This window comes from Siniperca chuatsi, linkage group LG13 (genome assembly GCF_020085105.1).
Source record: "Siniperca chuatsi isolate FFG_IHB_CAS linkage group LG13, ASM2008510v1, whole genome shotgun sequence".
Lineage (NCBI taxonomy): Eukaryota > Metazoa > Chordata > Actinopteri > Centrarchiformes > Sinipercidae > Siniperca > Siniperca chuatsi.
In genome coordinates this window covers 19123489-19136564 of record NC_058054.1, presented here as the reverse complement: position 1 = coordinate 19136564, position 13076 = coordinate 19123489, and the positions used below count along the sequence as shown (strand labels likewise).

General features: G+C 39.9%; 1 protein-coding gene across 1 annotated transcript in view; it reads right to left on the bottom strand.

Annotated features, from left to right (window-relative positions):
* Positions 1 to 13076, bottom strand: part of LOC122887254 — a 23268-nt gene extending 10192 nt beyond the window's left edge. Inside the window, exons 1-9 of the mRNA XM_044220283.1 lie at positions 12853 to 13076; positions 10193 to 11393; positions 8344 to 8525; positions 7987 to 8158; positions 7697 to 7747; positions 7358 to 7470; positions 3536 to 4085; positions 2120 to 2323; positions 1877 to 2038 (exon numbers count right to left, since the gene is read on the bottom strand). Coding sequence (XP_044076218.1) covers positions 1877 to 2038; positions 2120 to 2323; positions 3536 to 4085; positions 7358 to 7470; positions 7697 to 7747; positions 7987 to 8158; positions 8344 to 8525; positions 10193 to 11320 — 2562 coding nt within the window. The 5' untranslated portion in view covers positions 11321 to 11393; positions 12853 to 13076. The remainder of the gene's footprint in view (positions 1 to 1876; positions 2039 to 2119; positions 2324 to 3535; positions 4086 to 7357; positions 7471 to 7696; positions 7748 to 7986; positions 8159 to 8343; positions 8526 to 10192; positions 11394 to 12852) is intronic.

Sequence of the window (13076 nt, the reverse complement as noted above, 5' to 3'; positions counted from 1 at the left end):
ATCCTACATTCTTTTCTCTCAATAACCACTCCTTTCTAGTTCTGTTAAATAGAAATGTAGCACAAAACACAAGGAAATGACTTCTTTGCCAGGAGTCTAATCTGCAGCAATGTGTAGCAGTCCCTTCGCATACTGAATCATTTAGCGCCACCACACTCTGGAGGGATTCACACAGCAACACTGAGGCAACTCAACCCTTTTTATACATTATACATACCACATACATTATATATGCCTCCCTGCAAGGCAAGCATCTTCACTGAAATACAAGAGTGCCCCAGAATAGGGCCTGCATCTCGATGAAGCGACTCGCTACACGCTTTGCAGTGATAGGCAGTATGTAGGCCAAGGCCTCGCTGGATAAACTGATTTAATATGTTGTTTCCCTTTCCATAATGAGTCATGGTGGACATGATACATTCATAGTACGCTGCTACTCTAGTAGATTAATCACTGCTAAATACCACACGAGGTTACTGCTGTGAAGTACAAACAGCACAGCTTTCACAGGGCTCTACAGCACCTGCTAAATGCTGGCGCACTGACGGTCTGGGACAGTGGCTCTCAAACTGTGGGTATAATCTGAGCAGTCGCCAGATATTTATCACATACAAAATCATGTATATTGTTTCAGAATTTTATGTATTTTTCTTGTAAAATACTGGATACTTTCACCTCTTCAGGCCTCCAAAAATCCTTCAAATAAAATCATCTAAGAAGGAAACTCACACTCTGGTTGAACTGCTCACAACTCCACAATAAGGCCATAATCTATGATCAGGGTTAACAAGTAGACACTACTTTATTTTGAAGAGTCAAAAGCCAAAAAGGTTGGGAACCGCTGGTCTACAATAAACAGGAAGTAAACTGCAGTCTTTGGAGACAAAGTTGGACACTTTGTACATCCATATCCATCCGCAGTATAACGGCAACACACTGCTTCCACCCTGCCTACTGAATACAAACATATGTAGTTTGAACAAACTACATATGTTTGTTTATTTAAGCGGCATCAAAGTGAAACAAAAAGCGCATAAACAATAGCTTATCTAACTCACATAATGACCTCAGAGGAAAAGAATTAACTGCCAAATTGCTGCAGGATGTCTCTGATGAAATCCCCAAAAAACAGACAATTTTGAATATAGACACCTAAATGTGTTATATTCGAAAGTCTTGTACGGGACGGCTGACAATTCAGAGCAAAACTTTATGGTGAATACTGTACTTTTATAGTATTACTGGTTAATTATATAGAGAATAGTAAAAATAAGTAACTGAAGTTCAATCCCCATTGCTATGGAAAGTTTATTAATGAATGTTTTTGTTGAAATATATGGTGCAATTACTTTCAAACCTTCAAGAAATTTTAGCTGCTTTGTTAATTTCAATTTTCCACAGTAGTTTCAAGTCTGGTTTTATCAAATAGTGCTTATTTTATTTAAGAACAACTTCTTCTTTGATAAGGAACACAGTGAGTCATTTACAACATTCTTTGACTGGTTTCAAATGATTCTGTCCATCTTTAAAAAATGTATGATCATGACAGGTGCATTCCAGGTGTGCAGGAAATGCACATGTGATATAATATCTGAAACCTGGCTCTTTACCATGAGGTGAATTGCTTTCAAAGAGTCTCCTGACCTGTTTCCTTTCACAGGAAATCCTATAATGTTTCTTATCACTCATTGATGGGTGGTTTCTGTGCAGCTGTTATCACTAGTCTGGTTAATAATCAGTCAAAGTGAAACCTAGGTGTGCCACAGATAAACAGCACACTCTTTACTCACTCATTTACTCAAACACAATCACCATTCATCCTCTGTTAAAATATCATGACGAAATAAATCATAAAACACGCAGAGACATTACTCACCCAGTCCTGTACATCCTGCCCCTCTGACGGCCTGACCAGCGGCTCGTCCCAGTAGATGTTAGCTTTGCTGTGACGCCAAATCTTGCTGCGGGTCTTGTAGGCATAGTAAGCAGACAGGGACAGGGCCAACACCACCATCAGACCCAACACTAATGCAACCGCCTGAGGAAAAAGAGAGAAAATTATAGATCAGAAAAGAATAAAATAGAATAGAATAGAGTAAAATAGAATAATCCTCCTAACCTCCTCGGGGTCCATGTAGCAGTAGTGGTGCAGGTATTGATTGTACATGGGGAAACCCCCTGGAAAACCGGCCCCCACGCTGCCGCTGAGGCTGGGACTGCCCTGGATGTTCTGGCACATCATCAGCATGGGATTGTACAGCATGCTCTGTGAGCTCTGAGACATCGGGTTCACCCCGATCACAAAGATGATGTCGATGATGCCCTTGAAGTCAAAGGAGAGGAACGTTTAATCACTGTGAATATTTAAATGCCGTCTATGTCATCTTTGAATGATGCTGCCAGTGCAACATATTAAATAACACCAAGAGTATTCTCATACATGTAGCAGATACTAGTTCATACCCCGACTTCACCAGTCACTTTCAATATTTTTCTGCCATGCTTAGTTTCGTGTCATCTCTGAACTGATTTTGATTTTCTTTTGAAACAGGATGTTGAGGTGGAAAGTGACAGATCAAGCTTAAACCTGCACTAATCAATATTTTTACATGAACAACAGATTAAATGACTACGCATAATGTAAAAGGAATGAATCCATAAAGAACTATCACCTTAATCTGCAGTTCCACTCAGCTCACTTTACCGTTTTTATTCTTATTAGACTTCAGCTGTCAAAATCACTGTACACTACCTGCTCGACACCAAACAGCAGACAAAGTTAGCGACTAACTGGTCAACATAATGGATCATTCAGCAGCTAAAGAGCCAGATATTTCTCTCAGGAGTTGTGAAGACCAAAACAGAGCAAAAAAGAGAGTGGATTGACGTTCATCTGATGGCCAGAAACACAACTCCAAATAAATACTAATGCTTCTTTGTATCTGCTGAACACGTAAATAAGCAACTCTTTGCTAACAAATTCGCCATATCAACTGAAGTGTTTTGTACACAGCTAGTTTCCACTGCCCCGAATGCAAGTTAAAAGCTCCAAAAAGTGACATTTCGATATTAACATTTAATGAGATAACTCCCTGTAATTTAAAACATCTATGCAGCTTTTAGCCACTTTCAGCTTATATTTTGGCTTTCTGGTCTTTCTGGTCGCCTCCCCACAGCTTCGGTATCAAATTGTCAGAATCAAGTCCTTATTTCTAAGCTCACAATTTCGCACAATCATACAAAGTAAAATAATACTGCAAACTGAACCAAGAGCAGTATGTCATAGAGGGGGCTGGGATGGGACTCAATAGACCAGAATGCAACATGGCTGCATAAGGACTGCAGCTATTCAGCTTTCGTGAACTGGAAACACCCCCAACCTCTTCCTCTTACTGTGCTATCACTACTACTGTTTCCACCTTCATAACTCTCACCTGACTACAACATGTTGTTCTATGTGTGATGTTTAAAGTCATCCTGACAAGTGAAGGGAGTCATGAATTGATTGACACATTTTATATTTGGTGAGACTCACCTGAAGGACAGCTAAGATGATATCACAAATGAACACAGTGAGGTAGAACGTGCACCCCCGCATGATCCGTGACCGTGAGAAACTCCCCACCAGGAACCCCAGGGAAACCAGGAAGTTAATGGCCGCCATGGAAATCATCGCCGACTTGGCAGAATGTGGCGTCATGTAGGAGCTATCATAACCGTAGCTGCCTCCATAATATCCCAAATTCACCCCTGTGACGCCCCCTGCAGCCCCGACACCGTAGCCCCCATACCCAAATCCATTCATGTCCCACACCAAGGTTGAAGCCACGCAGGCAAAAATTAGGAAACACATGAGTGCTGTAGCTCCTTGGAAAGTTTTGACGAAACCAGGAGGAGAAAACCAGCGGTAGAAGTGTTGAGGCGTCTCCTCCATGTAGCAGGAGTCTGGAGGGACATTATAGGTGTAGGGGACATACTGGCTCTGGGGGGAGTGAATGCTCCTTGGGGGGTAGAAGCCTTGGGAGGTGGTGCTGTAAGGCGGGCTGTACACAGGGGGGCTGTCGTAGTACCGAGGCTCATACATGGTTTAGAGGATCTTGCTGCAATTTCACCTGGAAGAGGGAGGAAAAGTAAGATTCAATTAATTCATGGTAAAAGCAATGTCCTTGTTATATGTTGTAATATTATCATATCACTTTACACAGATTCTAACCTTGTGTCGTCTCAATCCTCTGGAGTGATGCCATGAGTAAATTGACTCTTAAAATTGAAAATGTGAATGCAGAATATAAAAGAAACTTTACTCCAAATGTCTGTTTCTTAGTCCCTTGAGCACTGTTGTTAATGTGAAGTAACAGCTTTTTGTTTCAAGCACCTTTTGCTGCACAGCCCTTCATTCACCTCAGCCCATGCCTGAACTCTCTCCCAGGTATTGCTGACCCACACTTCATCTCTCCAGAGAAACTCAACCCAACAGGCTTCAATAATTCAGAGAGACAGCAGATAAGAGGCGAGCAGGGGCAGCCACGAGAGGGTGTTTACTTCCCTGTGCTGCATCTACTGTATGTTACCTGTGTGCACCTGCTTAGCGTCAGCCTACTGAGAGAAAAGGGGAAGCTACAAAATAAACCCAGTCAGGCGTGGCAGAGCTGTTTGGGTGTTTTGATCAACTGCATAGTTTATATAACTTTTCAAATTTGCTCTCAGAAAGTAAGTAAGCAAAACAGCAAAACAAAAATAACTTCTCAATTTTCCTCTCTGCTCTTTATTCGCAATTCAGCATCTGAACTAGACAAATTCATTCATACTGTCATACATCAAAACAAAAAAGAATTAATATTGAGCTTCTGTCCACTTTACATTCCAAGTGTAAGATATAACCACTTTATCTGGCATTGGTCAAAACGAATTGCAAGTCATTGCCAAATGCTTTGAAGTCCATTATTTATACCTGAATGTCATCTTTAAACATTTAACAGATGATTGAACAAATAGAAATACTCATTTAAACCTTCTAACAGCTTTAACAATGAAATGATCGATTAGAGTATAGACTACAGGCCTACACAACTTACCCAGACACGATAGAAAACGTTCATGAACTTTGCACTCGTCCAGCTCAGCTGCCCTCCTATCGCGTTTTTCATGTGAGTCTTCTTTCCATCAACACACTTTATACCTCAACGACGATCGTAAACTTCGTCATTTCCGATGATGGATATTTTTTCCTAACGAAAAAACCGTAAATGAAACCTGCGGAGCGGCTGTGCGTCTCAGCAGGGGCTCAGTTCACCCTCTGCTGACCTGACGGCCAAACGTGTCGCTGTCAGATAGTTTCCAGGCTACAGATACGCTCACATTAAAGATTAAAGACTGCATATTTCTGAGTCCAGTTCATGCAATACACTGGAGCCTTTTAAAGTTTATGAGTGTTTTGACAAACCCTAACATTTTATAATAGAATGTTTACTGTAAACGATGGCTTATAGCTTCATTGTAATAATAATAAGAATTGTATAATTATTATGACAGCTGCTTACTATTGTCCTAGTGTAGATGATCATACAGTGAAGCAATTGCCTACATACATTAAAGGCAATCACAAGTTAAACAGTTAGTCGATTAATTGTTTATTGTATCAACTTACAATTTCAAATAATCGATTAATCGTATAAGTAATTCTTCAAGCAAAAAAGGCCAAACGTTACCAAATTCCAGCTTCTCAACTGTGAGGATTTGTTTTCCTTTGTCTTATGTACAAGTAAACAAAAAGAGCAATTTTAAGATGTCACCTTAGGCTTTAGGATTGTTTCTGACATTTTGCACACCAAACAGTCCTGAAGGCAATTCCATAAGGTGTGAAGTGTTAATGCAACACTGAAAGCAGGCCAGCAGACATCTATATAGTCCAACAAACCACTAAACCATCGCATAGAGTGCTGCTGGCTTTTCCCAAGAGATTAAACAATTTAATTGTGGCTTAACTGTCTGTCCTCCACTTTACCTGTGTTCACTACACAACAGCTATCAGTCTGCAGCAAACATCATTGTCCTAATATTGCTGTACTAAAACATCCAAATGACCTGGAAGGTCGGTATCACCGTCCGCACACCAGAACAGAAAAGAGGAGAAAAACACTTTGATAATGTTATCTTGATAGACGTTGATGTACGAGGTGAGGTGGCTGTCACAGCTATATCCAGACAAACAGCACTAATGAAACATGTGAATTTATAGCAGAGGGGACACAGCAAATGTTAAAAGACAGTTAATGTGGGGGAGTTTGCCCTAATAGCAGTTGATTCCATAAGATAAACACGATAGACTATTATTATGTCGGCACATTACCAAGCTGTTTTCTATCAGTGTAACAAATCCTGTCTGGGAACTTGTCAGACAAAACAACAACTATGTTGTTTCCAATGAAATTGTATTTTGTAGATTTTGGATATCTGTTTATTGATATTGTTATACTCGCACATTTATTGATATTTTGTATTTACACTCTTTCCTAATTTGTACTGCAACTGCTATACAACAATTACAGGATAAATAAAGTTGTATCTTATCTTACGAAACAAAAACCATGTATATTCCCCTGCAATTAAAATGTTTTGTGGGAAGGTTTTGACAAGTAATAGAAGACTCATATTCAAGTTCTGTGGTTTCCTGAAAGGGTGAATTGTGTCACGTTACAATCTGTTTTGGATAAGGCCTGTTGGACACTAACTGCTGTCTAAAATATACACCCAGAGGACCGACACAATCTGCAACAGTCAAACAGTGATTAAAATGCATCTGTGCAATCAAGTGTGGTGTTTTGCAGTGAACACTGTACCAGGCTAATAAGTCAAAGGATCAATAACAAAGATTTGTACTGTCTGTTTCCTGAGCTTGATTAACAGTAACAACTCAAGTGCTGAGATTCATTGTTTCAATACTCACTCTCCACTTACTTCTGAACCCACAATTTTTTATTTACCTGATGTTGAAGGAAAGGTATTCTGAAGCACACAGAAGACATTACAAAGCTGAAGGACAATAAAAATCATGGATTACCTTTAATCCATGAGTGTGCCATTCAGCCCTTATAATGTTGTAGCTCAGGTGTTAGAATTGTGTTATAAACCAGGATTCATGTAACCCTCTAACCTCATGCTGATGCCTGTACAAAAATGTCTAATAATCTATTTAGTCTATCCAGAACGTAAAATATGTTTTTCATTCAAAATACAATATATTCAATGCAATCAATATGATGATGCAACAAAACACAAAAAGAGACCAATGACACAAAGGTTATTTGTTTTGTCCGCTCATCAGATGCTGCAGATATTTCTTTCTGGTCTTCTTCATGTCCGACCACATGCCATGGTTTCCTGGTCAAAAGTGCGGATTCTGTTTTTGATGTGGCTTAATTTAGCTTTCAAATAGTCACAGCGTTCCTTTTTCTCTAGGAATGCGGGGTCCTGTGAAAAAACACACACATAAATAATCTATTGATTAAAGGCTGTGACCTCTATTACCTAAATCTGTCTTTTTCCTCTTTGCCTGGGTGTTTACACAACAGTAGGGATTCTAACACATATCTGGGTTAAATGTTGGAATTCCCAAATTATTTTTCAATAGTTTTAGAGTGAACAGATGGAAAACAGGGACTAGTGCCCTCACTTTTTAACAAACTCCATCACTTACACTCTTTTTCTGCTGATACTTCTTCAAAATGCTTTGAATCCTCTGCCAATCCTAGAAGATACATAGAATTATAACCAAATGGCTTCCAAAAAATAGGACACAAAACACTCCCACAACAGTCTGCATCACACTTACATCAAGTAGAAATAGATATATTTAATATGTCTGTACAATAAGGAGGCCTAATTATAACCTTTTCACCTCACATTATATCCTGTAAGTCTTTAACAGAAATGGTCTATATGTTTTATGGAAATGATTAAATACAGGTTTTTATACATCCATCTCACCTTTTGGCCTTTTTCATCTCTGAGGAGTCGTGCCATCGTGGCATCCAGCTCTCTGAACTTATTAAGGGTGATGCTGATGTCTCTGTGAAGGTCCTTGTATTCCTGATACTGATCATTGAAAACTGCTTTGTACTTTTCCCTTTCTTCCACACAGCTGATCTCTGGATACTTCCTGTAGGGAAGGATTTTAGGGAAGTGACGTGGTGACTACAAACTGATTCTTTTGGTATCTTTCTGTTGTCAGATGGTGTCAAGTATATAAAGTACATGGCATATATGTCTAATGTAGATAGAGATATCGTCTTTTAAAAAACATCCCAAAACCCCTTAACATGCATAGTTTAAATGTTCACTCACATGATGTAGTCTGCGATGATGTGTACTCTGGCGGTGTATTCAGACGCTGTGGCTCTGTTTAGACTGACTGGGTTCTTATGGATATAATCTTTACTCAGAGACTTATCCATTTCATCTTTGAATGATATGTGCTTTGTTTTTTGAGGGGTTAGTGGGATGGACTGGTGAAACTCCTCCTGGGGCTAAATGTAAAAGAGAAAAAGAATTATTCAGGAAATATAAACCAGCAAATGAAATTATTTAATGACTATACACCACTATGTATGCAGGCCTGTGTCATCATTACAAGAAGCTTTCCAAGCAAAATTTAGGTTAATCTACGTGTCTTCTTTTGCTCCGACAAGCTACAAACAGTAATAAACTTGGCAGCTGTTGAAGGGAACAATCACAAGTACTTGGAACATAACAACAATACCATGCCTGTTTTAATGTGCTCATTTCAGTATAGTGTACTGAGCATTCAGATGTACACATGTATCTCAGCCATCTGTGTTGATTTACATTATTAGGAATGAACTTGTGTGTTTGTGCCAATGCCACTTTTGTTACACTGCAGACACTTCGTGCCAGTAGCTAGCACAACAACAAATAGACTTCTGTCTAGTCTAATGCTTTAAATGTTTTATTGGATGTGTACCGGATTGCTTAATGGGCATGTTGTGTAAATTGGATCAGATGCCAATGGTCACTGCCATATAGTCCACATTTACTATTTGTTTTTAGCCATGCCATGCCAGTTGGTCCAGACCCAAAATATCTCAATTGAGTGAATCAACATTTCAACATGCTAACACGCTAAACTAAGATGGTAAACATAGTAAACATTACCTGCTAAACATGGCATATCAGCAATGTCATTGTGTGCACCTTAGCATACTGACATTAGCATTTAGCTCAAACTACCACCATGCCCACAGCCTCACAGAGCCACTAGCATGGCTGTAGACCTGTCGTGTTAACCTACCACTGGGCAAATGATATAGTTATGTGTTGATGTTGCTATACTATCATCTGCTACAGTCAGTTATCTGCTCAGAGAAGTGTATATGCGTATATCTTGTGCTGTCCATTCAAAAGTAAACTTCTCACTGTAGATACCAAAGATACAGGAAATAGCAGGGTTACCAGCATATACAGGTGCAACTTTGTTCCTCATAATTCATTATACATGGTCTACATGGTCAATAAAGTTAAGAAAAACACAGTTTACAGCTTTAGGACAAATCCTGGTTGACTGCCATGGCATCAGCCAGCAGAAAAGCTGACATATATCAATACTGACAAATGGCATGCTCAATGAAAATTCTCTTGACTGACTTTGAATTTCATTATGTTTGATCTGTCACTGTTGTTTTGGGGCTGTTGTCAACTCATTTACAATCAGTAATAGTATCCCTTACTGTTGCCACCAATAAATGTGGTGTTTGATATGTTAAATATACTTAAAATAACCCAAAAGACAAAAAAGCTGAGAGTGATGCCCAAACTTAGACAGATTCCCGTCTCGCGCCTTAGAAGAGACTGTGTGACACAGCAGCATATACAGAGTAAGAGGAGTCACACAAGAAAGGGGATAACGCATGGGCTAAATATTTACGGAAGCTGAGAGCAAATCCTGTGAGAGTGAACACTTTAAAGGGGCACATGCTCTTTTTGTATAGGCCTTATATAGTGAATTTAACCATACTATATAGTGAATCTATGGGGAGCACTTCCCACATTCAGCTAAATGCAACTCTTGAATAAGACACTTCATTCTTTTTATGAAAATGATTTCCCTCCCACTTTAAATTTAGAAGCAATGAACTTGTCTTTCATCAATAATGTCCATAGGATGAATGAATTTTACCTTGTTCTTAAAGTATTCCCTCTCCCTACGTGTGGCCTCATGCCTCCACATCTTCAGACACACCAGGAAGCTTCCCAGATACATTGCCATATTGATGAAGATGAAAGCTGTTCCCGCCATCTGGCCCCCATCAACCCGACACAGATTGGCCATGATGGGGTTAACACCTATTGTCATGTAACACAGCCCCCCGCGGTTCAAGTCGTTCAGGTAGACAATCCCTGCTGCCATGTAGAGCAGGAACAGCGCCACGTTGATGAAGGCCTCTGTCAGAGGCCACCAGGGGGCATCGAGGAGTATGGTGCGATAATACATAGTTAATCCCATCACCAAGAGAATGAGGGTTATAATCCAGGAGACTCCAGCTACTGCTAATATAAAGGGAGTCATAGGGCCTCTGTAGCTGTACCCAGACAGGCCTTGCCCATTGTTATATACACCGTTATAGAGTCCGTAGCTGTTGGACCACTCACTGTCTTTCTGGATGTAGGCGATGACACAGGCAAAGACCATGCCTCCAAATAGGAGCTGAAGTCCGGCAAGAAGTCTGAGCAGGCCTGGCCAAGATTTCAAATAAGAGTACTTCAGGTTATAGACTTCCAGCTTCTCTGCGTAGTACTCTGCAGGGTGGATACTGGTCAGTAGAGATTCCTCTCGTGGAGCCTGATTCAACAGATCATCAGAGGGGCTCTCCCTTAATATAGGTTTATGGGAGTTCTGACTGGAGTTGCCCAATTCATCCCAGTTCCTGCGCTCCAGCAGGGGACTTACAGGAGGGCTTACCCTGGTCCCATTAGGAAGGATCTGGACAGTGGTGCTGGCTTCAGAGTCATTAAAACTGTCACTTTCCCTTGTCCATTTATTGATGATGCCCCCCCATGACTGAGGGATAAGGGATTTCAGCCTGTCCTTCATGCTCCCTTTTTTCTCCTTCTCTGTGTAAGGTGGAGTGCTGGATGTGTGGCCTGTGGAGTTAGTATCATCATCATCTGTGATATTATCTGGTGTGGGTGTGTGAGTAACCCACACAGGCACTGGTGGATCACTAATGGAGTTCCTCTTGCTAGAGGAGGACCCAACCACACTGTCAGCCTCTTGTCTCTTGAATTTCCTGCTCCAGCTTTTCATGCTGCAGGCTGATATTAGTGATTCATTGAAAAAGAAGTAATCACACAATCCTTATGAAGCATGGAGAGAGAAACTGTGGGGGGAAAAAAGATACGTTATTAGTTATGTATAATAAGCATATATATATATATATGCCATAATTATATGCTCTAATATGTATAACTAGCACACCTGGACCTCAGTAGCTTGCATGTGATGATTTTCATTTTTCTCATTTGATTCAAATAAATAATATAAAATATGCAAGAGTCAGATTCATAAACTTTAAATGTTATATCACCTTCCATAAACCTCTCAGTTTTATTAAAAAAAAACTGAGACATGATAAACATGAAACTAAAGACAACATGAAATAAAATGAACAGTCTTTTTTCTGACAATCTAATCTTAAAGGATCATACCTGTGTGTTTGCAAGTTGTAGTTCCTTAACTACAAATTGTGTATATTTCACATTTGTATTAACTATTTTTGAATGCAGGACATATGATTTTTAGATTTTTAGAAGTTGCCAAAACAATGCACTGAAAAAATTTAGCCAGAGAGTTGAAAGGTAAAAGCTACATGTAGTAGCAGTAGCTAGCAAGTCTTCCCTCGCAAAAAGTGATTTAGAAATGAATGATGTCAGTGCGTGGCATTGCTTCCCTTGACCTGGGGACATGTCATGTCTATTTACAAATCAGCCGATCCGATCACAATGCGAGCACAATCGCGATAACAAGAACGCATTTTAATACCAGGTGTAAATGCAAAGACGTGGATGGATCGGATGTCATTATTCAGATGACGTATCCAGATATAGATCACATGTTAATACCAGGAGTAAATGGGGCCTATGAGTTACCTCTTTCACATACAAGTGACATACATTTGATCCATTGTTAAAATAAAAATTTTGATTATAGCAGCTTTAAAATTGATTGAGTTGTATAATCCATCACATTAAACATAAAGGCTCCTTTCCTTTTTGTCAGTCTGACATTATCATTAAATAGTAATGCAGTTTAAGTGCAGATTTTGACAAAGAGTAATGCAGACTTAATGTTCATTGTTATGGATTACACAGCTGAAGCAAGTTTCAAGAGTCTGCTAACAGATTTTCAAATTGAATGGCAATGAAGGAAGTGTCTGGAATGGTAGAAAAGATAAAGATTTCTAAAACACACCTGCATTGTTTGCAAAAAGGTTAACTGTGATGTTAAGTATACAGTATGTGATTTGTGGCAGGTGGACCATAACAGTGCCAAACCACTGGAATGGTCATTTAAGGGTCAGCATCAGAAATACGCCAGACTCTCTGCTACAGTAGAACAACTCAGAGAGGGACTACAACATAACAGTACAGGTCAGGCTCGACTAATAACAGAGGAGTTTAAGCTGAGCTGTGACTCACAGCAGGCTGCTGCACAAGCTCTTAATACACAGCAACAGTCATGAAACTGTCACAGCACACCCAAGAGGGAACACATTACTAATACAGAGTATATTTGTTTTTAAGACAATAAAAAGATTTAAAAACACCAACTTTTCTTACCGGTTTGACCACAACTTGTCTCTCTGGTCACGCAGATGTTAGTTTCTTGTGGGAACTGACACCTACTATAAAATGGCCGCTGTGTCCACTGGGCCCACTCAGCTCACCCTCTTCAGTCTCTCAGGTGACTCACTCCTGGTGTTGGATGCTCAGTTCCGCACACGCAGGGCGATTGGCCAATGTGTGCGGAGAACTGAGGGGGGAGTAAAAGCTTAAACATTAAA